The 26,638-nt window shown below is 43.0% G+C and overlaps 1 protein-coding gene across 1 annotated transcript in view; it reads left to right on the top strand.

Moving 5' to 3' along the window:
* Positions 1-26,638, top strand: part of MRPL3 (mitochondrial ribosomal protein L3) — a 186,069-nt gene that overhangs the window by 130,545 nt on the left and 28,886 nt on the right. Inside the window, exons 7-8 of the mRNA XM_029589336.1 lie at positions 1,501-1,609; positions 18,890-18,967. Coding sequence (XP_029445196.1) covers positions 1,501-1,609; positions 18,890-18,967 — 187 coding nt within the window. The remainder of the gene's footprint in view (positions 1-1,500; positions 1,610-18,889; positions 18,968-26,638) is intronic.

Here is a 26,638-nt window from a genome sequence, read left to right on the forward strand (position 1 = left end):
GCTTCTCATATAGGCTTCCTCTCTCTGGCACCCACACTCAAGCACACACACACACACACCCCTGCTCTTTCTTCACACCCCCTGTTCTCTCACATCCCCCCTGCTTACCCTCCCTGGTCTCTCTCACACACCCCTGCTCTCTCACACCCTCCTGCTCAACTCCCTGCTCTCTCTCACACCCCCTTCCCCTCTCTCACACATATCCCTCTCTACACACATTCACTTTCACTGAGGCCTTCATCATCGCCGCGAGCAGAGCGCATCCCACGGCACGCCGGGGCCTTCATCTTCACCGTGAGTGGTGCACCGCAGCCTCCTCTGCCATTTTCTGCGCAGAGTTTGGCAATTCTGCGCGGGGGGAATTCTGCGCTCCACAGTAGTGCAAAATTCCCCCAGGACTATAGTGTGGATGATTCTTCTCTATATGCATAACTTTGTACTTGTCCACATTAAATGCCATCTGCCATTTAGACACCCAATCCCTTAGTTTTGCAAGGTCTTCTTGCAGCGTTTCACAATCTGTTCGTGATATTACAACTTTGAATAATTTGGTGTCATCTGCAAATTTGATCACTTCACTCCCTTTTCCAGATTATTTATAAATATATTAAAAAGCATCAATTTCAGTAGAGATCCCTGGTTGCTCCACTAGTTAACCATTCATTCCTACTTTTAGTTTCCTATCCTTTAACCAGTTACCAGTTTACAAAAGGAAATTGCCTCTTCTGGGATTTTTTTAATTTCCTGATGAGTCTTTCATGAGGGACTTTGTCAAACACTATATCAGCCAATTCACCTTTGTCAACATGTTTGTTAACCCCTTCAAAAAAAATGTAACAGATTTGTAAGGCAGAATTTCCCTTTGCTAAATCCATGTTGTTTTTGTCTATGCAGGGGGCCAGTCATTTTGACCATCAGAGTAATATGTGGTTTAATTATTTTGTGGCAATACCCTTTTTCCCATTGTTTAATATTTCTATTTTTACTAGCTCTTCCTCCACCCCCCTTCTGCAGATGTATTTTTATGTGAAAATTTTGTTTGAGCACAAATTCCTAAGATATTTATACATTCTTAGTTTCAGTGGAATGAGTTTTTAATACTTTGGAACTAAAGGCCTTTTGGTTGGTTATGCTGATCTTTGCCTTCAAAATATACTTATTATATTATATATATATATATATATATATATCAATAACAAAAGTACCTAAGTGCTATTTTAAAAATGGTTAAACTTTTTTATTGGCTAATAAGATACTAGTACTTAATTGTGATCTTAATTTAGATGTGGAGGAGGTACAGCAAGAACTGTTAATTCTGTTAGTAACCCTGCCTGGTGGCAGTTTTTCTGGCTAAATGCTTCGAGGTTCAAACTCAGTCTGAGACACATGGAAACGATCACTGAGCTTTTGTTTTCAGTGAGAAACAGTGGTTAGTTTGAAGGTGAGGGGATTGTTTGATAATTATATAATAGGCTAAAATTGCCTTTATTTCCCTTCCAGGATCGGTAAAGGTTTTCAGGGAGTTATGAAAAGATGGGGATTTAAAGGGCAGCCTGCCTCTCATGGACAGACTAAAACCCACAGGAGACCTGGTGCAATAGGTACTGGAGTAAGTAGTGTAAAATTTCAGTACTTTCATTTTTTCTTTCGTCTTGCTTTATACCCGCTCTTTATGGTGATCATTGCTTGCTTGTATCAATGGCTTTATGATATGGTCTGCCTTGCTTTTATGGAGTAAGAAACCATAAACTTTGAGCTACACACTGTTTTTGTATTAATATTAAATAAACTGCAGTGTATATCGTGTGAATATTTGTGTTTGTGATAAGTAATAGTATTTTATTGTATCAATTATCTGTGATGGGTGAAGATTGTCTAATAACCAAATTATTTACTGTATGTATGTCTTTGGATTGTAGCCATGGGGCATTTCCCACCATGGGCCCTTTTAAGAGGCGCCATGCCCCTAGGGGGACTGCAGGGAGAAGCAGGAACATAGCATTATTTTAGAGCAGCTTCGAAGCCTCTGGCAGGGAGTTAGTGCAGCGGCTCGCAGGGCCGAGCCACGAGCCGAGAATCTTGACAATCTTCAGTCAAGGTGCACCTCACTACCATTGCTGCTTATCTCTGATTAGATGGATGGTGCTGCTATCTCACGCCACACTTTAATGTCAAAGTTCATGAAGGGATTGTTGCATGCTGATCCTCCAGTCAGTAAACCACCAGTGCTGTGGGATCTCATCATGGCCCAGCTCATGGAACCTCCTTTTTAACCTAACCTAACGTTTCTCATTTGGAAGGTGTTACTCCTTATGCCTATTATTTCGGCATGGAATGTGAGCAAATTTAAATGCAGACTAGACTGCGCCTTTCCCCCCTCATTGGCTGACCCCGCCCCATGCAATGTCGTCCACGCATCAAGAGGGTACAAAAGCTCGCCGGAGAACCAAAGCCTGTCTCGCAGTGTACCCCTTCGTATTGCACTGCCTAAGCATCCAGTCTTCTAGATCCAACAACCGTGAGTTATAATCAAGCATGGAAAGAAATCCTATACCTAAGATCAGAAGCCAACTCCATTGCTTTAAAAATCCTTTTAATAGGAGACTTGCCTTGCAGCCAAGATCATTAATCCCAATTATGATATCCCCTGTAACCCAGTTGCTTGGTCTCTGTCTTCTCATTAATATTCAATGCCCAATCACTAGTAAAAAAAAAAAAAAAAAAAAGACCCTGATCCTAAACGACATTTTACTTAGACCACAAACCTGATATATGCGCCATCACCAAAACATAGTTCAAAAAGACAGACATAGTTCTAATTAACCAGCTACCAACCCACCTCTACGACATCATCTCCATTCCCAGGAACAACAGAAGAGGAGGTGGTTTTCTTTTAGCCGCAAAGAAAGAATATGGACTTTTGCTTCAGACCATTCACACAGCACCTCAATTTGAAATAGGTTTCTTTAAATACAACCAACTACAAGTCTGTTTGGTATACACCCCTCTAGGACTTCTCGAACACAATGCCTCCCCTCCTCTCCTAATTCAATTTATTACTGAAATTGTTGACATGGACATCCCAGCCATTATCCTGGGCGACTTTATTTTACACGTAGACACCTTTCCTCTAACCCCTAACTGTGAAGCTCTCCTGACCATGCTAAATGCCATGGGTTTTAAACAAATCATAGACTGCCCCACGCACAAAGCTGGACACTTCTTAGATCTAATTTTCATAAACACATACATACAAAACTCTGAACCCCCCTCTTGTATACCTGTCCCATGGTCCGATCACACTCCGATAAAAGAAAATGTCTCCATAAAGAAAATAGACAATTCACCCCCTAAACACAATGCCACAATCCAATTCAGAAAAGCATGTAAGATAGAAGACTTGATTGAAACACTCCCAGATGCACTAAACAACTTAAATCTAACTAGCACAGAGTCTGCCCTTTCAACATGGAACACCATTACAAACAACATAGCCAACAAATACTGCCCTTTAATGACCAATGAATTAAATCCTTCTCATAAAAACAAAAACACATTGCTCCCTCAATCTACTAACCACCTACAGAACCACACTACACATTTATAGAACAACAATTCTGAAAACAAAATGTGATTTTTACTCACAGAAAATATACGATTTTCAATTCAACGCAAAAGCCCTTTTCTCCTATGTAGCTGACCTATCAAAGATATCTCCCTCAGTAATATCTGATAAAGACTCAAAAATGTAACTATCTTGCTCGCTTCTTCAAAGATAAAATCACTAACCTAATGGCAAATTTTCCCTCGACCAACACAAACAATATTACCCTTCCGAAAAATCCAGACGCCATCCTGGATACTTTTGAGAGTACTTCCTCCTCAGAAATAGAGACTATCATAAAAAAGATAAATCCTGCAACTCACTCAGCAGATGCAATCCTGATAAAGTCCCTAAAATCCATACCTAATATACTAGCCAAACCCCTATCTGATATCATTAATACATCCCTAGCACAGGGAAATGTCCCAGTCGCAATAAAAGGAGCCATGATCCAACCCATTTAAACCCCTCTGAGCCAGCCAACATCAGGCCAATATCCATCCTCCCTTTCTTAGCCAAACTTCTTGAAAAAGTCGTAAACCACCAATTAACTGAACACTTAGAAATACACAACATTCTATACCTGTCTCAATTCGGATTTCACAAGTTTGTTTTTTTTTATCACCGAAACCCTATTAATCTCCCTCACCGACACAGTTCTCAGAGGAATAGACAATGGCCAATCCTATATTCTAGCAATGCTGGACATCTCTGCAGCATTTGACACTATCAGTCACAAAATTCTAATAGACAGGGTCGAAATAGGCTTATCAGGTAGTGCACTACAATGGTTCAAATCATATCTAGAAAATAGATATTATAAGGTTAAAATAGGCAATAGCAAATCTGAACTCATTAAACTAACGCAAGGCATACCCCAAGGTTCCTCACTATCATCCACACTTTTCAATATATATAATATATATATGTTGCCCATATGCAAACTTTTAACTAACCTAGGACTCACACACTTCAACCTTGCAGATAACGTGCAAATTCTAATACCCATCACTGAATCCATATCCAAATCACTCCAGCTTTGGGAAACCTACTTAACAGCCATTAATCCTCTACTCACTCAAACGAATTTAATTATTTATTTATTTATTTATTATTTTATTTAAGGTTTTTATATACCGGCATTCATGAAATGATCACATCATGCTGGTTTATAAATAAACAGGGGTGCAATAAATACATCAAAAACAGAAATAACGTGTCGAAGAAAGCAGTTACAATTAACAAGGACTATTGAACTGGGATCAGAGGAAATAAAGATAGTTTAGCAGAGACTAAATTATATACAAGGAGAAGAGGTACAGCTGCTGTGTTGGATATGTTGATGGCGAGGTGCATTAATTTAAGTCCGGGAAAGCTTGCATAAACTGCCAAGTCTTGAGCCTTTTTCTAAAGGTTAGGAGGCAAGGCTCCTGTCTGAGATCAGGAGGGATGGAGTTCCATAACAGTGGGCCAGCTGTGGAGAGGGCTTGATCTGTTAAGGTAATGTGACTAGTGGTTTTAGTAGGGGGTACATGGAGGGATCCTCTGAATGCATCTCTGGTAGGTCTTGTGGAGTTGTGTAAGCGGAGGGGAAATTGTAGGTCAATTGTGGTGTGTTGATGGATGATTTTGTATATCAAGGATATGGATTTGTAGATGATTCTGAAGTGAATTGGTAACCAATGAAGGTCTTTTAGAATTGGGGATATATGGTCTCTTTTCCTGGTGTTTGTTAGTAAACGGGCTGCTGTGTTTTGTACCATTTGGAGCGGTTTGGTGTAGGAGGAAGGGAGACCAAGTAGGATAGCGTTGGAGGATTGTTCTGAAATCTTGGGGGTGGAAGAGAGGTCTTATCCTTTTTAAAACTTGGAGTTTGTGGAAGCAGTCTTTGGTCGTTCTGTTGATGGAGGCTTTGAAGTTCAGCCTGTTGTCAATTATCACTCCTAAATCTCTCACTTGTGTGGTTGGTGGGTTGGTTGGATGAGAAGCGGTGAGATTGTTGTTCTCTGGAAATATGAGTAGTATTTCGGTCTTGGAGGAGTTTAGTACTAGATTTAGGCTATTGAGGAGACGTTTGATTTCTTGGTGACAGGATTCCCAGTAGTCGAGGATTTTCAAGTATGAGCCTTTGATGGGGATCAGGATCTGGATATCGTCTGCGTAGAGAAAGTGTTTTAGGTTGAGGTTGGTGAGGAGTTGGCAAAGTGGTAGAAGGTAGATGTTAGAGTGTCGGGGATAGATAGGAGCCTTGTGGGACTCCTACGGATGAGTCATGGCGTGAAGATTCTTTGTTCTGGATTTTGACCTTGTAGCCTCTGTTGCTGAGAAATGATTTGAACCAAGATAGAGCAGAGCCGGAAACTCCTATGGCAGTTAACTGGTTGATGAGGAAGGAGTGGTTGACTGTATCAAAGGCTGTCGAAAGGTCCAGAAGGACCAGCAGAAAAGATTGACCTTTTTCGAGACCCAGGATGAGGAAGTCTGTTATGGAAGTAAGGAGGGATTCCGTGCCTAGATTTTTACGGAATCCATATTGCGAGGCGGATAGAAGTTTATTATCTTCAATGTAGTCCGATAGTTGGGAGTTCACAAGCCTTTACATAATCTTAGCATTGAAGGGGAGATTGGCTATTGGGCGGAAGTTGTTAGGATCTTTTGGGTCCAAATTTGGTTTTTTAAGGAGTAGTTTGAGTGACGCCAGTTTGAGGTCGTCTGGGAAGGAACCATGGGAGAGAGAACAGTTAATAATGTCCGCCAGTGTTTTGGAGATAGAGTCTGGGATTGTGAGAAGAAGTTTGGTGGGGATATGGTCCGCCAGGTGAGAGGAGGGTTTCATTCTTCTTAGAACAACTTGAATCTCAGAGGAGGAAATGAGTTTGAAAGCTTCGAGGTGAATATTTTTGATGGGAGGATGCAGAGCTGATGGTAGGGAGGCGATCTTGGAGGGTAGTTGGGTAAGAAGACTGATGATTTTGTTTTGGAAAAATGATGCGAGTTCTTCAGTTTTGGATTGTGCTTGGTTGCTGGGAAATTCGGGGGGGGGGGGGGGGCGACCTGAGTGAGGCTAGATACTTGGGCAAATAGGGCTTTAGTGTCAAAGACCAGGTTATAAATTTTAGACGCATAAAAATCCCTTTTTGATTTGGAAGTGGAGGTCTTGTACAGGTGAAGCGTAAATTTGTAGGCGGATAGCGTGCTAGCGCATGGTGTTTTATGCCACTTGGCTTCTTTCTGTCTTAAACTTTGTTTAAGCCTTCTCAGGTCGTTAGTGAACCAGGGTTGTCTTTTAGAGGCATTTGAGTGGGATTTTTTTATTGCTAGCGGACAGAGCTTGCTAGCTATGGATTCTGTGATGACATTCCAAGAATGGAGAGCAGTGTTAGGGTCGGTGAGGTCTATGGAAGGAAGGTGTGGAACCAAGTGATTGTTGAGGTCTTCAGAGGAGCATGATCTCCTGTAAGGAAAGGAAGGTGAGGGTATGTGAGGGGCGATGGTTTGTTCCAGCGAGAAGGAAGTTGAGATCAGGGAGTGATCTGACCAGGGTACCTTCTTACTCTTCAGTAGGGATGTCGACTTTATGCCTTTGTTGACAAAGATCAGGTCCAGAGTATGACCAGCTTTATGTGTAGGTTTGTTGACTATTTGTGTGAATCCCATTGCTGAGAGAGCTAAGAGAAGGGTTTGACAGCTGGTAGAGAGTGAAGGGTTGTCCATGTGCAGATTGAAGTCTCCTAAGATTATTGCTGGGGCGTCCAGGTTGAGGAGTGATGTAGTTATTTCAACAATAGGGGAGGCATCAGTTTCTAGGAGGCCCGGGGGGGGCATAGACGAGTAGAATTTGTAGTTGGTGTGATGTGAAAAAGCCGATTTCAAGTTTGGTATCCGAGTGGACAGGATGTTGAGAGAATCTAAGGTCTTTTTTGGTTGCTAGGAGAATTCCACCTCCCCTCTTTTTCTGTCTGGGAAGGGAGAAAATGTCATAGGTTAGCGTCGGTAGCTGGTTTATTATTGGGGTATCTGAAGGTTTCAGCCAAGTTTCAGTTATTGCGCAAATATCCGGCTTAGCATCCGTGAGATAGTCATTGAAGATTAGAGATTTCTTGGTTAGGGATTGTGCGTTGAATAGAGATAAGGTGAATAGGGTGAGGCCTAGGAGCTGAGTAATCTGTGCAATCAGGATAGGTGTAAGGGGTTTTAAGTTACGGTGTTGTGCTTGTCTGGTTGGAATTCTTCTCTGTGATAGGCAGTGCTGTAGAATTGGGATTGGGAAGGCTGGATGCATTCTTAATGTTTGAGCTGGAGAGGGGGGGAAGGTGAAACTGTAGTCAAGCTGAGGTGAAGATGTTGTTGGTAAGATTGAGAGGGGTGAAGTGGTGGCGGTCTGGGGAAGACCCTAGAAGGTATATTGAGTTTAGTGGGTAAATGGGCCAATTGAGCCAGTTAGGGTTAGTGGCTGCGTTCGGTGGAGTTGAGGTGAGGAAGTAGCAAACGGAAGCACTGAACGGTGAGCCTATGGCAGAATCTACGTGAAGAGCTGGGTGAGGTTGGAATAGGTGTGTGTTGAATCCAGGAAGAGACTTGATCGTAGGGAAGCAAAGGATAAGGAGGTGAAGTCGGTCGTGTTAGTGATGGGGCCTGTCCTCAGGGGCCACACGAAGGGGCGCACAAAGGGGCAGGCCCTTTTGTCGCGTGACGCCTGAGAAGAGCAGAATTTAAATCCCCGCCGGCTTCTCCCCGATTGGCTGCACTGAAGCCGCCCTCTGATAGGGCTGATCGGGTCGCAGTGGGGGAGCTTCATGCTCGGACTGAGGAGCGGAGCGACTGCGTTTTCAGGATGAAATCAGGATCTGGATGAGAGCTGGACTTAAATGGATGAGAGCTGGATGAGTGCTGGAAGTAGATAGATGAAATCAGGATCTGGATGAGAGCTGGATGAGTGCTGGAAGATGGATGAAATCAGGATCTGGATGAGAGCTGGACCTAAATGGATGAGAGCTGGATGAGTGCTGGAAGTAGATGGATGAAATCAGAATCTGGATGAGAGCTGGATGAGTGCTAGAAGATGGATGAAATCAGGATCTGGATGAGATCTGGACCTAAATGGATGAGAGCTGGATGAGTGCTGGAAGTAGATGGATGAAATCAGGATCTGGATGAGTGCTGGAAGATGGATGAAATCAGGATGTGGATGAGAGCTGGATGAATGCTGGAAGATGGATGAAATCAGGATGTGGATGAGAGCTGGATGAATGCTGGAAGATGGATGAAATCAGGATCTGGAAGAGAACTGGATGAGTGCTGGAAGTAGAAGGATGTAAGTTGGACAAATGCAGGCCGAGGCGGGAGGAGTACAAGTATGTTGGTTGCGAGTTGCGTGTAGCACTGCTGTGGTGGGGTAGTGTAGCGAAAGGAGGGCCTTTCGTCTGAATCCTCACAAAGGGGCGCACTAAGGGGCAGGCCCCTTAGGTCGCGCTCCTTCGGGCATGCGACACCCGGTGCGCGACGCCCCGGTAAGCGTCTGCAATTTAAGGGCCTGAAAACAGTGCTGGGCTAGACCGGCTGGGTTGGGGGTGGGAGCAGTATCACTCACCACGTGGTCCTGCTGCTTCTCTTTATTTTGCAGGTTTCTGGGCCCTCTTCTCTCTTTTTTTTTCTCTTATTTTCCCGGTTCACTGTTCACTGCTGGCTCACAGAAGGGAGGGGTGAGTGGGCTCTTGCCCCGACTGGGCTGCGCCGACTGCATGAGCCCCTGCAGTGGAGGAGAGAGACGGAGAAAGGATCGTGGCAAAAGAAAGATTTAAAAAGATTTAGCCCTGAATACCTCTAAAACCGAACTTCTAATATTATGTCACAAACTAAATGATAAGATCCTATTTTATATCACCTCCAATCAATCAAAACACCCAATCGCGCTCGATGTGAGAGACCTAGGTATAATTTTAGACAGCGAACTGAGTTTAAAAAAATTCATAAGCACAACAATGAAGGACTGCTATTATAAACTACATATACTAAAGAAATTAAGGCCCCTCCTATATCACAATGACTTCAGAACTGTCCTGAGGGCAATAATCTTCTCTAAAGTGAATTACTGCAACAGTATACTATTAGGCCTCCCAGCCGCAACACTTAAACCTCTTCAACTGTTACAAAATGCCACCACCAGAGTCCTTACAAATACCCGAAGAAATGAACATATCAGTCCTATTCTAAAAGACCTCCACTGGCTTCCGATTCACTTCAGAATACTCTTTAAGAGTCTAACCTTAATACTCAAGACTCTACATAATCAAAACTTGCTCTGGCTCAATGCCTCCCTACATTATCAAACCCCACAAAGAACCACCAGATCCGCTAACAACGGAACCTTGCCGATACCATCACCCAAATTAACACACCTCACCTCCACCTTTGAATGAGCACTATCACTTGCTGGTCCTTCCATCTGGAACGCAATGCCCCAAAAATTAAGACTAGAGGCTAACACGCAAAATTTAAAAAAAAAAATTGAAAACCTGGCTGTTTGTTTAATCCAATTTTATGAACAGGATTGATGGGGGAACCTTTGAATTGTTTTGGAGAGATTGTTCTTTTTTTTTCATTTTAGGAGTAATTATCAAATGCATTTCTAGATGAAAAATGCTGTTTTTACATGCAGAAATGGGGTTTTATAAAACTTCCAGCTCAACATGCGGATAAATTTACACATGTATTTCATGTTTGTGCTTAGGTTTACCTGGACTGTGCAGAGGCATGGACCCAGAAAGCAACAAGGCAGATGATCTATCGTAGCCGAAAAGTGAACCAAAAAAGAGAGAGATCGAAAGTCCTTAGAAGTAGCTTTATACAATTTATAAAATTGTATGTTTACAATTTATAAAATTAAAATGTTTATACATTTTAATAAAGCTACTTCTTCTAAGGACTTTCGATCTCTCTCTTTTTTTTGGTTCACTATGTAGAGGCATTATTTTTATTTTATTTTATTTGGAAGCTTTTATATACTGGTATTAGTGTGAACATCATATCGGTTTACATCAAAACTGAAGATAGAAATTACATAGAACAGGGTGGGGTGGGATAGCAGGGGCTAAGATAACTGAATAAATGATTATAGGATAGGCAGAGAGAAGAGGAACAATAATGCATTTTATTTTTATTTTTATTTATTTATTAAGGCTTTTATATACCGACTTTCTTGATACAAATCAAATCAATTCGGTTTACAATGAACTAAGCAGAATATACAATTAACCAATCAACAAGAGATACGGAGCATACAGTTACATTATAACAAGGAAGCCTTAACTTGGAGTAGGAAAATAAAGAAGGGGTGAACGGAGCAATAAATATATAAATAAAATGAAATAAAATAGAATAAATACTATACACAGAAGAGGGGGCAAGGGGCCAACCTCTCTTTAATGGATATTATGCATGAAAAATTTGGAGAGTTTTGTTTACAGAGATGTGTGGTGATTATATCATTACATGAAAAATGAAAATGACTTAAACAGCATAACAGCTGGGGGGTTGGTAAGACTAAATGATTATATAGGTTTCAGGTAAAAAATCATAAAGTAAAATATCAATGATAACAAGGTAAAGTAACAGGTGATGGGACTGGTGCAAAATTTTCACTTCTCTACATACTTTTTGATTTTTAATAGTACATGCACAACTTTATTTGGGAAATTTGCATTATGTAACATAAGTATAACTTAAATCGGTAGTTTCAGTGGGATAATTTTCAAAGGGAACTTATGCATAAGTTACCCTCAAGTTACAAAGTTACTTCCGTATTCCATTTTAGGAGTTACCACCCAGGAAAAAGATCTCTGCATTATAGTAGATAATACATTGAAATCATCAGCTCAGTATGCTGCAGCGGTCAAAAAAGCAAATAGATTGTTAGGAATTTAGGAAGGGAATGGCAAATAAAATGGAAATGGTAATGATGCCTCTGTATTACCATGTGGTTAGACTGCACCTTGAATACTGTGTGCAGTTATGGTGCTGCATCTCAAAAAAGATATAGTTGCACATGAGAGAGTACAGACAAGGGTGACTAAAATGATAAAGGGCATGGCTCCCCTATGAAAAAAGGCTAAAGAGGTTAGGTCTGTTCACCTTGGAGAAGACAGCTGAGGGGAATATGATAAAGATCTACAAAATCATGAAAGGACTTGAATGGGTAAATGTGAAATGGTTATTTACCCTTTCGGATAATACAAGGACTAGGGAGCACTCCATGAAGTTAGCAAGTAGCACATTTAAAATAAATCAGAGACCATTTTTTTTTCACTCAATGCACAAAGCTCTGGAATTGATTACTAGAGGATGTGGTTAAGGCAGCTAGTATAGCTGAGTTTAAAATAGGGTTGGATAAGTTCCTGGAAGAGAAGTCCATAAATTGCCACTGATTGTTGCTGGCATTAGTAGCATGGGATGTATTTAATATATGGGTACTTGCCAGGTACTTGTGACTTGGATTGGCCACTGTTGGAGAGAGGATACTAGGCTTGATGAACCCTTCTTCTGACCCTGTATGTCATATCTTATGTTCTTATACTTAATATACAGATAGTATCAAAACCCAGTAGCAACTTTCCTTTATTATCCCAGGACAAGCAGGATGCTAGTCCTCACATATGGGTGACGTCACTGAACGGAGCCCAGGCGGGAAAACTTTCTGTCAAAGTTTCTAGAAACTTTTGACTGGCCCAGTGAGGCCACTGAGCATGCCCAGCATGCTATGATATTCTCTGCCACAGGTGTCTCTCTTCAGTCTTCGTTTTTCCGCACTGCAGCTAGCATCGCGGATCCGGAGCCGTTGAGTTTTTTACCTCAACTGTTACTCGACTTAAAGTCGTGATATTGACATTCTCTGTCACAGAAAATCTCTCGGGGTTTTTTCTTGCCGGCCGGTAAGTAACCCAGTCAAAAATTTTGATTTCGGAGATCTTAAAAATTCTCCTCAGTCGAATCGGCGGCCGTCGATTTCACGATGTCCACAGGATTTAAAAAATGCCCTGTGTGTATGAAAAAAATGTCTCTTACAGACCCGCACACCGAATGTGTGGTATGTTTAGGAGATAAGCATGATGTTCATAACTGTCCACAATGCGCGGAGATGACTCCAAAAACCAGGAAAACCAGGCTCAAAAAAATGGAACATTTATTCAGGCTGCAACTGATACCTTCCCCGTCGCAGTCGTCGAGGTCGTCTCTGGCTGGAGCGACTAAGCGAGTAATACTTAAAAAACCTCGCCCGGTACCTTCGGGAGATCACTCGTCCCCTTCATCGTCCTCGACGTCGACGAAATCGATGGAAAAATCGAAGTCGAAACATCGACACCGTCATCGAAGCCCCTCGTTGTCCGACCCGGCTTCCCAGGAACCCTCGACAGCGAAGCGGCCTAAAAATCAGGAAACCTCGGAGTCTTCAACGCCTCGGCCTACCTCGACTCCGTTGCCGACACCAGAGCCCACACAAGAACTTGTGCTTCAGCCTACGCCACCGCCCTCAACCGCTCTGCTCCCAACGGTTGTGCGGCCGGAATTGTCGGATTTAATCCGTCAAGCGATTTCACAGGCTCTGAAGGAACAACTTACCATACCGACTTCATTGTCGATGCCGATGTTTTCCACATCGATGCCGGCAAATTTGCCGATGCCGGTGAGCACACCGATGCCGGGGTCATTTTTGGACTCCGACGGTTCAAACAGATTCGACGTTGACACCAAAAATCATTACGTCATCGACGTCGATATATGCTCAAATCCTGGCTGCAATGTTACCACCGTCGACAGAATCGACACCGAGAGCACTACCCTCGACAACTTCATCGAGGCCACCTATCCTTCACTCGATAACAACAGAGCAAGAAGATACTGATGCTCAGGAATTGGCACTTTTTCGACGACTTTTACAAAAATATCAAAAAGTCGTCGATAAAGCTCCTCAGAAAGTTATGGAGGTGAATCCTCCAATAATTTCTATCGATGACCCTTTACCTGGACCATCAGGTATTTCTGCTAAGACAACCCCAAGAACTCCATATCAAGAACCAGATGAAGAAGATTCTTGGGATGATCAAGGAACTAATACATCTTCTGAAGAGTTCATGTCAGAACCATCACTACCTGAAGTAAGGAAAAGATCCCCACCTGAGGACTTATCCTTTTCAAGTTTTGTTCAAGAGATGGCGGATACAATTCCATTCAAACTTTCCTCAGAAGATGATTCAAGACAGCATACCTTAGAGGTGCTACAGTTTGTGGACCCACCAAAACAAGTTTTGGCTATTCCCATCCACGAAGTCCTGTTGGACCTACAACAATGAGTGTGGGAACACCCTTGCACAGTTCCAGCAGTGAACAAACGGGTAGACACTACTTACCTAGTGCAGCAGGCACCAGGTTTTCAAAAAACAGTTACCACATCAATCTGTGGTAGTAGAATCTGCCCAGAAAAAATCAAAAAGGGTACGTCCACATTCCTCAGCTCCCCCAGGAAAGGATCATCGCTTTCTGGACTCTTTGGGCAGAAAAGTGTACCAAAGCGCACTTTTATCTTCCAGAATCTCTGCTTATCAACTGTACATGACACAGTACCAGAGGGATCTCTGGAAGCAGATGGAGCACTTTACGAATTCTCTTCCAGAACAATTTCAAGAATCCGCACAATCAATCATTGCCAAGGGCCTAGAAGCTGGGAAACATGAGGTTAGGGCTGCTTATGACAATTTTGACACAGCCTCAAGAACAGCAGCAGCTGGCATCACAGCTCGAAGATGGGCCTGGTTGAAGGCATCAGATCTAGGCCTGAAGTACAAGACAAGCTGGTAGATCTACCGTGCCGTGGAGACAATTTATTTGGGGAAAAAGTGCAGGATGCTGTCCAACAACTTAAGGATCACAGAGACCTTAAGGCAACTGTCACAATTACCTCAAGAACCAACAACTCAGGCACCTAGACGTTTTCCACGTAGGGAACCTAGACGTCCATACTACAGGCCAAGAAGGTACTACAATCAACCTACTAGGGCTAGACCTTCTAGACCTACCCAGCGTTCTCAGGCCAGGCAACCAAGAACAGCCCGTACTCAGCCTCCTCCACAGACTGGTCCAGCTACGGGTTTTTGAACACAAATCCAGAGATCAGACCCACCCTCCAAAACCCCAATCAAAACATACCAGTGGGAGGAAGAATTTCCCATTTCCACACCAGTTGGGAAAAGATACAACAGACCAATGGGTACTTTCCATTGTAGCTCACGGTTACAAACTAAATTTTCTCTCAATTCCTCCAGAATTCCCACCAACTTCCTACCCACAACAAAATTCCCAAATAATACAATTACAAATAGAATTATCCACCCTCCTGACAGCCAGGGCCATTCAACCAGTGCCCAGGTCTCAGCAGGGCAGAGGATTCTACTCCAGATATTTCCTCATTCCAAAGAAAACTGGAGGCCTACGTCCCATCCTCGACCTCAGAAATCTCAACAAATTTCTAAAGAAAGAAAAGTTCAGGATGGTTTCTCTAGGCACAATGCTCCCACTTCTTCAAGCAGGAGATTGGCTCTGTTCTCTGGATCTTCAAGATGCTTACGCTCACATTCCAATATACCCTCCTCACCGCAAATATCTGCGCTTCATGGTGGGCCTTCAACATTACCAATACAGAGTACTTCCATTCGGACTGGCATCTGCTCCCAGAGTTTTCACCAAATGTCTGGCAGTAATAACAGCACACCTACACAAAGAAGGTGTGCACGTTTTCCCATATCTGGACGATTGGCTCATCAGAAGCCAATCTCAACAAGGAGCAATACAGTCTCTCAACAAAACTATTGCTCTACTACACTCCATGGGATTTCTCATCAATTATCCAAAATCACATCTAACTCCAAACCATCTCCTACAATTCATAGGAGCAGATTTGAACACCAACCTCTCAAAGGCATTTCTACCAGAAGATCGAGCAAACACACTGTCTCTACTGGCAAACTCGATTTACTCCAAGAAACAAGCAACAGCTCATCAGTTTCTAATATTATTAGGTCACATGGCATCCACAGTTCATGTCACTCCTATGGCAAGACTAGCCATGAGGGTAACTCAATGGACTTTAAGATCACAATGGATCCAAGCCATTCAACCACTTTATTCTCCAATTCAAGTAACCCACCAACTACGTTCTTCTCTACTATGGTGGGTGAACAAGGACAATTTGTGCAAGGGCCTACCCTTTCAACAACCAGTCCCACAAATAACTCTAACTACAGATGCATCCACCTTGGGTTGGGGAGCTCACATAGGGAATCTCCAAACACAAGGAACATGGACAAAGCTCGAAGCAACGTTTCAAATCAATTTCCTGGAACTTCGAGCTATACGTTATGCTCTGCATGCCTTCAAGGACTGACTTACAAACAAGACTGTGCTGATCCAGACAGACAACACAGTAGCCATGTGGTACATCAACAAACAAGGAGGGACAGGCTCGTACCTCCTTTGTCAAGAAGCAGCTCAGATATGGGGCTGGGCCTTGAACAACTCAATGTTTCTCAAAGCCACTTACCTAGCAGGCATTCACAATGTAGTGGCGGACAGACTCAGTCGTCAATTCCAACCACACGAATGGTCCCTGGATCCCACAACAGTGACCAGGATATTTCAACTTTGGGGACAACCGACAGTAGACCTCTTTGCATCACATCTGAATCACAAAGTGGATCACTACTGTTACCGATACAACCTGAACAAGAGACCATCCAAGGACGCATTTGCTCGCCCTTGGAACTCAGGCCTGTTATATGCGTATCCTCCGATACCACTCATAACCAAAACTCTAGTGAAGCTACAACAGGACAAGGGGACCATGATTCTCATAGTCCCATATTGGCCTCGACAAGTATGGTTTCCCACACTTCTAGACCTCTCAGTCAGGGATCCCATTCGCCTGGGAGTAGCTCCCACTCTCATAACTCAGGATCAGGGTCGGTTGAGACATCCCAACCTTCAATCCCTATCACTGACAGCTTGGATGTTGAAAGCTTGATTTTACAACCACTCAATCTCTCATCCAACATATCCCAAGTTCTTATAGCTTCACGTAAACCTTCCACAAGGAAGAACTACGCTTCCAAATGGAAAAGATACACTTTGTGGTGCCAGCAAAAGGACATCAATCCTTTCACTTGCCCTACAAAGTCTTTATTAGACTACTTGTACCATCTTTCAGAATCTGGTCTACAGACTTCATCTGTAAGAGTACATTTAAGTGCAATTTCAGCTTACCATAATCGGGTATCAGATGCACCTATCTCTACACAACCTCTCGTAAAAAGATTTATGAGAGGTTTAATTCTTCTTAAACCACCAATTAGACACCCAGTCACACAATGGGATCTAAATTTGGTTCTATCTAGACTCATGTGTTCACCCTTTGAACCCATTGATTCCAGTGACCTGAAATTTCTTACATGGAAAACTATCTTCCTCATAGCCATTACATCAGCTAGAAGGGTTAGTGAGTTACAAGCACTTGTCACATATGAACCCTACACTAAGTTCTTACATGACAGAGTGGTTCTCCGTACTAATCCAAAATTCCTTCCTAAGGTAGTTACGGACTTCCACTTAAACCAATCTATAGTTTTACCCACATTTTTTCCAAGGCCTCACTCTCACCAAGGGGAAAGAGCCTTACACACCTTAGATTGCAAGCATACTCTGTCTTTCTACTTAAACCGCACTGCAGATCACAGGAAATCCAATCAACTCTTTGTTTCCTATGACCCAAACAAACCAGGTAAAGCAGTGGGTAAACATACTCTATCCAACTGGTTAGCAGATTGCATACAGTTTTGCTATGAAAAGGCAGGCCTTCCTCTCCAAGGGCGAGTAAAGGCGCATTCAGTAAGAGCAATGTCAACTTCAGTAGCGCACTATCGTTCTGTGCCAATACTTGACATATGTAAAGCAGCAACATGGAGTTCACTTCACACTTTTGCAGCTCATTACTGTTTGGACAAGCAAGGAAGACAAGATTCAGCCTATGGACAATCTGTCTTAAAGAACTTGTTTCCAGCTTAAACCCAACTCCTTCTACATCCAATGTTCTGTGATCCTCGGCTGACTCATTTCAACAACAACATTCCATTACAAAATGACTCGGCCTCTAGCTTGCTATTCACCCATATGTGAGGACTAGCATCCTGCTTGTCCTGGGATAAAGCAAAATTGCTTACCTTGTAATAGGTGTTATCCCAGGACAGCAGGATGTAGTCCTCACAGAACCCACCCGCCACCCCGCGGAGTTGGGCCTCATACTTTTATTATTATTTTATTTTTGCTAACGCATTTGCTACATACTAGACTGAAGAGAGACACCTGTGGCAGAGAATATCATAGCATGCTGGGCATGCTCAGTGGCCTCACTGGGCCAGTCAAAAGTTTCTAGAAACTTTGACAGAAGGTTTTCCCGCCTGGGCTCCGTTCAGTGACATCACCCATATGTGAGGACTACATCCTGCTGTCCTGGGATAACACCTATTACAAGGTAAGCAATTTGCTTTTTCACCATTCCTTTGAAATTGATGTGAATCGGTTATTTACTCTTTCGGATAGTAGAAAGACTAGGGGACACTCCATGAAGTTAGCATGGGGCACATTTAAAACTAATCGGAGAAAGTTCTTTTTTACTCAACGCACAATTAAACTCTGGAATTTGTTGCCAGAGAATGTGGTTCGTGCAGTTAGTATAGCTGTGTTTAAAAAAGGATTGGATAAGTTCTTGGAGGAGAAGTCCATTACCTGCTATTAAGTTCACTTAGAGAATAGCCACTGCCATTAACAATGGTTACATGGAATAGACTTAGTTTTTGGGTACTTGCCAGGTTCTTATGGCCTGGATTGGCCACTGTTGGAAACAGGATGCTGGGCTTGATGGACCCTTGGTCTGACCCAGTATGGCATTTTCTTATGTTCTTAATAAGTAATCAATTTGCCCCACTTGTTTCCATGTCCTAGCTGAAATAAAGGGTTGAAAAACCCCAGTACATCCCTGAAACTATATATCGTCATATCCCCCTAGAACCTTTGAGGTATGGGGTACACTTTGAGGAGACTTCTTATCTTCGTTTTTCCTATTAGCTGGAGCATGTTTGCAGCTGGGGGAGAGGCAGAGAGAATAATGGAGGAAAAATTGCTTTTTCTAGTTAGGTTTTGTGGATCTGCTCTGCAGAGATTTTTTTGTGTTTGTTTTTTATTTAGGGTCTTGGTAGAGTATGGCCAGGAAAGAAGATGCCTGGGAGAATGGGTAACATCTACAGAACATCCCTTGGACTAAAGGTATGGTTCTTTTAGTATTGTATCCATTTTCACAATATATGAAACTGACTAAAATGCACCAGTATTTGAAAGTCACAGAAAACACACACACTGCTTTTTGTCTTGAATGTTTTGAGAAATATAGGACTATTGACTCTTCACATTTCCATAATTCTGCAAACCTTAAATTTCCTTCATATTTGCGTGGGTTTTTTCAGAAGTATTTTAAACTGTCCCCATTGGTTCTGGCACTTGCTAGAAATTAATTCACTGTTCGAAATTTGTCCAAGGATTTTAACTCAGGGCAAGCAGGGGTCACGTGGTGCACTGGGTGAGATGAGATGTGATTCACTTTGTTGTGATCTCCCTTGCACCAAATCTACCTCTATCCAGCAATAATTTGTCCCCAGCATTGGTAAAAAGGTGAGAGAAATGAAGCTTGGACTAGTTTTGAGAGGTAGCAGGGGAGGTATGTCAGCTCAATTGGCCAGGAAACACAATGGAAAAGAAAAAGCTAAGCCAGGGGACGGGAAAATGACAGACGATTTTAGACCCTGGAGCGAACCCTGGAGCGAACCACTATGCATGCATCGGATGAACGACTGGAAGAGCTTGAAAATCACTTTTGTCGCATTAATTTGAATTTCTTAGCATTTAGACACGTGGATCCCAGAACCAAGTGGGTTATGCACCTCTACCATCAGATGGAGACTGAGCAAAGCTGACGTTATGGTGTGTGTATATATATATATATATATATATATATATATATATATATATATATATATATATATATATATAGACATGGTAGACATGCATCTCCTTCCTGGGGATTGCTTAAAGTTTTTAGAAGGAGAAAAGAAGAGAAATGTAATTCTTCCCGCTCTCCTGTGGTGATACCATATGGGTCCATCCCTCAGGTGAGAATTCCTGAGGTGATATATTGGATTCCTCCCTCAAATGAGTGCCTTGGACTGGTAGCTGGTTTTTCAGCCGGTGTGAAGTAAGCTACAAAAGACAGCTGAAAGGCAAGTGGGTGCAGGAAGCTGAGCGCGACAGTGAAGGTATATGCCCTCTCCCCCTGCAGCCGGAGACTGATTCTGTACTCAGCCAGGAAGGGCTGAGCTCAGGTAAAGCAGAATAATACAAAAAAAAAAAGTTTTTTGTAGGGATTCCTCATCCTTCTGGTCTCTGTGCTGGGCACGCCGATCCCACCTCCAGGTGAGTAGGGGGGACGTGGGCAGCCTGGCGGGTTGAGCAGACTTTTTGGCTAGGCCCTGCTCTCAGGCAGGGTAGGCCACATCGGCATTTTCACATGTTTTCCTGCACATTAGGCTGCTCTCTTCAAGTCTGTCCATGTAATGCGTCCGGCTATGCACCCAGTTGTGCACCTAGTTGGACGCTTAGATGGGCACTTGGGTGGGCATCCAGTTAATAGGGGCGTATATCTGAGCGTTTTACATGCATACGCTTACCTATATGCTCAGGCTGAGCAGCCTTGTGGGTGTTCAGTTTTTGGGCACTCCTTAAGGCATAGGGTTGCATGCCTAAAATTTTGGATGCCTATTTTTTTTTCAGTGCTGACTCAGTAGGTCACTATCAGGAGTTGACAGCACTAGGATGCTGGAGTGCAGAAGAGTCTCTCTAGAGTATATATCATCTGGAAGCCCGAGTGGTCCAGCTGACATGCTTGCGGTTCGGCAATAGACTGCAGGGTCGAGTGGTCTGAATAATGTCTGAAAATGCAACAACAGTGGCTTACATTAGTTGGCAGAGAGGAACCAAAAACCAGCAAGTATTGCAGGAAATAGCTCATCTTATGGAATGGGAAGAAGTGCATCTTCAGGAGATCTCAGCCTCTCACATTGCAGGAAAAGACAATGTAAGAGCAGACTTTCTAAACAGAAAGAGTCTGGATCCAGGAGAATGGGAATTGTCGAACTATTTCAGCTGATAGTGGATCGCTGGGGCCTTCCCGCACTGCAGTGATTCCTCGTTTCGTCAATCGCAGGAGAGATCCAAAGTCATTGGGCATCGAGGCCCTCATGCAGGAGTGGCCGGAGGGTGAGCTGCTGTATGCCTTTCCCCCTTGGCCCATGTTGGGCAGGATGATTTGGAAGGTTGAGTGTCACAGGGATGTAGTGCTTCTGATGACACCTGATTGGCCCAGGAGGCCATGGTATGCGGATCTGCGAAGGCTTCTGGTGAACTCCCACTTCTGGCATACAGGGATCTGCTGTGACAGGGGCCTATTCTTTACAAAGGTCCGACCCTCTTGTCTTACGATATGGCCTTTAAGAGGGTTTGGTTGCTGAAGCGTGGATATTCTACTGCGGTGATTGCCACCTTGCTGTGAGCGATTGAGATTTCCACTTCCTTAGCTTACGTGCAGGTTTGGCAAGTGTTTGAGGCTTGGTGTGAAGATCGAGTTGTTCCTCAGTCGGTTAAAATCCCACTCATTTTGGTTTGCAGGATGGATTGAGTAAAGGATTGTCCCTTAATTCCTTAAAGGTACAGGTAGTGACTCTTGCCTGTTCAGGGGTCAGGTGAACGGTGGACCTTTGTCAGCTTATCCAGATGTGTCCCATTTCTTGAAAGGAGTGAAGCATCTTCATCCTCCCTTCCGGATACTGGTGCCCTTGTGGAGTCTTAATCTGGTTTTGGATTTTTTTTAGCAGGCCCTAGTTTTTAATCCATGCATAATCTCTCCTTGTGGTTACTGACCTTGACAACAGTGTTTCTTGTGGCAATTTGTTAGGCACGTAGAGTATCCGAACTGCAGGCACACTGTTCCTTTCTTTTTGCCAAAAGTGGTTTTGGATTTTCACTTGATTCAGTCCATTTCCCTGTCGTCTCTGGACAGTGAAAGAGATGTAGCAGAACATCACCTGTTGTGGCCCTTGGATGTCAAAGACATATCATGAGATATTTGGAGGTTTCTAAACCTCTCAGGAAGACGGATCGCCTGTTTGTTCTCCTCTGTCGAAGTAAACAGGGCAAATTGGCATTCCAGGCTACAACAGCTTGCTGGATATGTGGATGCTGAGGAGCTGTTGCCTAGTCCGGTTTGGGCTCATTCCACTAGGGCTCAGGCACTGTCATGGAGGTTATATTGTCATCCCTCATTGACATTTGCCGAGCTGCATTATGGTCCTCCTTACCACCTTTTCCAGGTATTTTTGCCTGGATGTGCAAGCCGGGGAGGACACAAACTTTATGCAAGCGGTGTTGATTGGACCATGGCAACCTCCTGCCCTGTTCGGGAGTAGCTTTGGTACATCCCACTTGTTCTGGATCCATCTGTCTAAACGCTAAGAAGTGAGTAATTACTACTTACCTGATAATTTCCTTTTCTTTAGTATAGATAGGTGGATCTACCTTCCCACTCTTAGCTGCCAGCAGGTTGTGCTATTGTCCTCCTGTGTGGCTGAGTGTTCCAGGCGTTATTGGTAAGGCTAATCTAATCCCTAGACTAGTGTTCATACGTTCTTTGCCTGAGCTAATTATTTTCCTATTGGATGAGTTCTGGAATGGTTATCTGTTATTAATTGTTTTGTTAGTTTGTCCACGGTTGGCTTTTGCAGAGAGTACTGGTGGGCTGATGTCTATCTATCTATCTATCTATCTATAGATATATATATATATATATATATATCTGCACTGACATCAGCCCACCAGTACTCTCTGCAAAAGCCAACCATGGCTTTTGCAGAGAGTATATATATATATATATCTACTCGACCCTGCAGTCTATTGCCGAACCGCAAGCATGTCAGCTGGACCACTCGGGCTTCCAGATGAGATATATATATATATATATATATATATATATATATATATATATATATATATATATGCACCATGATGTCAGCTTTTCTTCAACTCCATCTGCTGGTAGAGGTGCCTAACCCACTTGTTCTGGATCCACCTTGACATAATAAAGCAAAGGAAATTATCAAATAAGTAGTGATTTCTCAGTTTGGATTACCAGAATCAATTGAGGATAAAGATCTGCCTAAATGTTTGGAAAACTGGCTTGTACAAGAGCTAGGCCTCTTCATGACATGTGGACTGCTACACATTGAGTGTGCCTGCTGGCTGGGTGCCCAGAGGGAAAAAATGGAAAGGCCATGAGTGGTGATCGCCAGAATCCTTGATTTCACTTACAAAACAGAGATCCTACAAGTGATGAGAGCGGAGAAAAGGTAAACCTATATTAAGTGTCCTGGTATTTCAAGACTACTCTATCCGGTTTTGAGCGCAGAGGAAGGAATTTGCTCTGGTGTGCTCGTCCCTGCATGTTCTCTGGCTGCGATTTGTACTAATGTGTCCAGTGAAACTTAGTTACCCTTCCTGAGGGAGTACGATGATTCCAATCTATGACTGAGGCCATAAAGCTGGTAGGTGATCTTGAAAATGCTAAGTCTCCTGTGCAACCACACTAATTGGATAACCATTCAGCATGGGGTTCTTAAGCATGGATCTACTAGCTATGCAAGAAGCTGAGAGTCTCAAAGAAACTTGGGGTTTTCTCTGTACCAGCAACTCAGATGTTACCACTTGGGCTGTATACTTGGCTCCTTTTATACATTGCTTTGGGTTCCACTTTCTTTTTGTTGCCGAGGTAATGTAGCTGAGGGAGGAGATGGAAGACACTAAGCCAATTGCGAATATATAGAGGCTTGGTTAACTCTTGGTTAGAAGACTATTGCAACATTTGACAAGATAATTCTCATCATTGCATCACAGAAAATGCAGACAAATGTGAGTTTGTGGAAACTTGAAGATTCCTTCCGTACCGAGAGTGCAGAGGTTCGATAAAGGGACATATTAGCTATACAGACTTTGTGGTTTATATTGTAGTATCTGGGTTGCTGGGCAATTTTGTGGGGTTTTTTTTTTAATGGGTTTAACAAGGTACGGGTGGAAATGTCATACATAAAGGGGTTTGTTGAATTTTTCCAGGTTTAATTTTAGTTTTAGGCTGTAAAGAGATTGAGCCACATGGGATAGATTATGTGGATTGAATTATGGAGGTGTGCATGGAGGGCTGGGTTGTGATCTTACGCCAGTTGTAAATGGGGAAGGGGAGAAAGGAGGGTGGGGGAAGGTTGAATGGGTGGCGGTTAGTAGTTTTTGAGAATGGCTGTGGGATATTTCCGGAATGTGATAGGAGCGGGAGCCTTGGCTGCGAGAGCACTCACAATTTATGGGATTTTCTCTTCTTATGTATTGCCTTGTGTGGTTTGAATGGGTAAAAAAGCATTGAAAATAGTGTCCTGGAATGTTTCTGCGATCAATGCACCAATTAAGAGAACAACATTTTTTACTACTTTGAAAAAAATGGCAGCTGACATAATGTTGTTGCAGGAAACCCACTTGAATGATATAGAACACCAAAAACATAAAAGATGGTGGGTAGGGCAAGTCAGCTTTGCTTCTTCAAGCACTAGATCTGCAGGGGTGGCAGTTCTTATCCATAAGAACCTACCCTTAATTAAAAAACAAACAAACAATTAGAGACCTGAAAGGGCAATATGTGATAGTATTGGCAGAATTATGCAGGAAAATGGTGGTTCTTTGTATTGTGTATGCCTCAAACAGCTATGACCGTTCTTTTTTCACACAACTGGTGTAGAAATTGGTCCCTGCCACTGTGCATCTAATAGATCAGACTTTTGTGGCTGAGTAGATATGTCCTCTAAAATGACATGTGAGCCTTGACTCGAGCTCTCCCAATTCCATACTAGGATCAATGAAAAAACCATTAGGCGAAGTTCATGCTGCTCCCAGGAATGGTAAGAACCATTGTGCCTCCTAATTACTATCTTCAAGACTTTTTCACCCATTCAAACCACACAAGACAATACATAGCAAGAGAAAATCCCATAAATTGTGAGCGCTCTCCCAGGCAAGGCTCCCGCCCCTTTCACATTCCGTTTTCCAGTATTGAGTTTTCCGCAGATATCCCACAGCCACTCTCAAAAACTACTAACCACCTCCCGTTCCCCATCTACAGCTGGCGTAAGATCACGACCCAGCCCTCCATGCACACCTCCATAATCCAATTCATATAATCTATCCCATGTGGCTCAATAATCTCTTTATAGCCTAAAACTAAAATTAAACCTGGAAAAAGCCCCTTTATGTACGACGTTTCCACCCATACTTTGTTTAAGCCCATTAAAAAAAAGAAAAAAACCCAAAAACCACAAAATTGCCCAGCAACCCAGATACTACAATATAAACCACAGTCTGTATGGCTGATATGTCCCTCTATTGAACCTCTGCGCTCAACTATGCATGACTTCTGCTTAAGCTTAAAATGGTTCTACTAATTGCAGTATGTAAGAGTGAAGGATACTTAAACCCTACTCATCCTCATTGCAATAATTATTATTACCGTCTTCTTGATTACTTAGATTCTCAGTCCCAATGCATTTCATGAAGATGGGAGGGAGAAAGTGGGAAGTATAACATTTATATTCCAAAAACACATGCCATTTGTGGCTGTTTAATTAGTGATGGCTTGGATGTGCATAAGGACTCAATGCATGTCACGTATTTTTTTTATATGACTCATTTCATAAACAGTCTAACCATAAATAAGGAATGGTTTCTGATTTAAACTGTGCTCTCTCTCCTGCCCTCCTTCATGAGTGCTACTGTCCACGTTCACCATGGTCCCTTCCCTCTGCCCTCCACTTGCAGACCTGCTCTAAGTTCTCTCCCTCCTGCTCTTTCCTTCCTGCAGCCCTTTCTCTGGTTCTGTCCTTTGTGCCTTCCTCCTGTGACTCTTTCATTAGTGGTCACTTAGGACCCTTTCCCCTCTCCAAGTGCCATTCCCTCCTGCCCTGCTTGCCCCCACCCATGACCTCTTTCCTAATGCTTTCTGTTCTGTCCTCTCCCTCCTGGGTCCCGTTTCCTGATCTTCTCCTCAAAGCCTCTGCCTGAGCGTTTCCCCTCCTGTTCTCTTGCTGTTCCTCCATGGCCCTTGAGTGTGGCACCTCTCCACACCCCCCCCCCCCCCCCCCCCCCGGGTCCCTTTCCAAGTGTTTTCCTTCTCCATTGGCCCTTTCCTGAGTGCCTTGCCTTCCTGTCTTCTCCCCCTGGATCCATCCCAAGTGTTCTTTTATTTATGTATTTACATTTATTAGTCACCTGTTTCAATAAGAAATTCAAACCAGGTAAGGTACAACATATTCAAAAGGTAAGCTAAACTCTGAAAGGACACATAACAGTTCTGCTCTGAAGGAGACTTCAATAAGGGTTAAACTTGATATCTATCAACAACAAGTCTAAACTAGGTAAAATGTAGATCAAGACTTGAAATAAGTTGAGGACTAAGATTTTATCTCCGTAAAATCAACTCAGAACTAATTAGATAAGTATATAGACATCTCATCATAACAATAGGTTGTAGCAGCATTTTCAAGGCACTCATAAATACGAACATCTCAGTAAAACAGCTTGCAGCAGCAGCACTTTTAAGGCTCCCCTGCAACATGCCAAGCAGTTTTATAGATCTTTCTCCTCCCTCTTAAGGCCCTTTCCAAGTGGCATCACTCTTCTGCTCTCCCTTTTCCCTCTCCTCCCTATGACCCTCTTCTCTGCCATTTTTGGAGTGCTGATCTCACTATGGTCCCTTCCCTGTGACCTCCATCATGGCCATACTACTCCCTCAATACAGCT

Source organism: Rhinatrema bivittatum, chromosome 2 (assembly GCF_901001135.1).
Source record: "Rhinatrema bivittatum chromosome 2, aRhiBiv1.1, whole genome shotgun sequence".
Lineage (NCBI taxonomy): Eukaryota > Metazoa > Chordata > Amphibia > Gymnophiona > Rhinatrematidae > Rhinatrema > Rhinatrema bivittatum.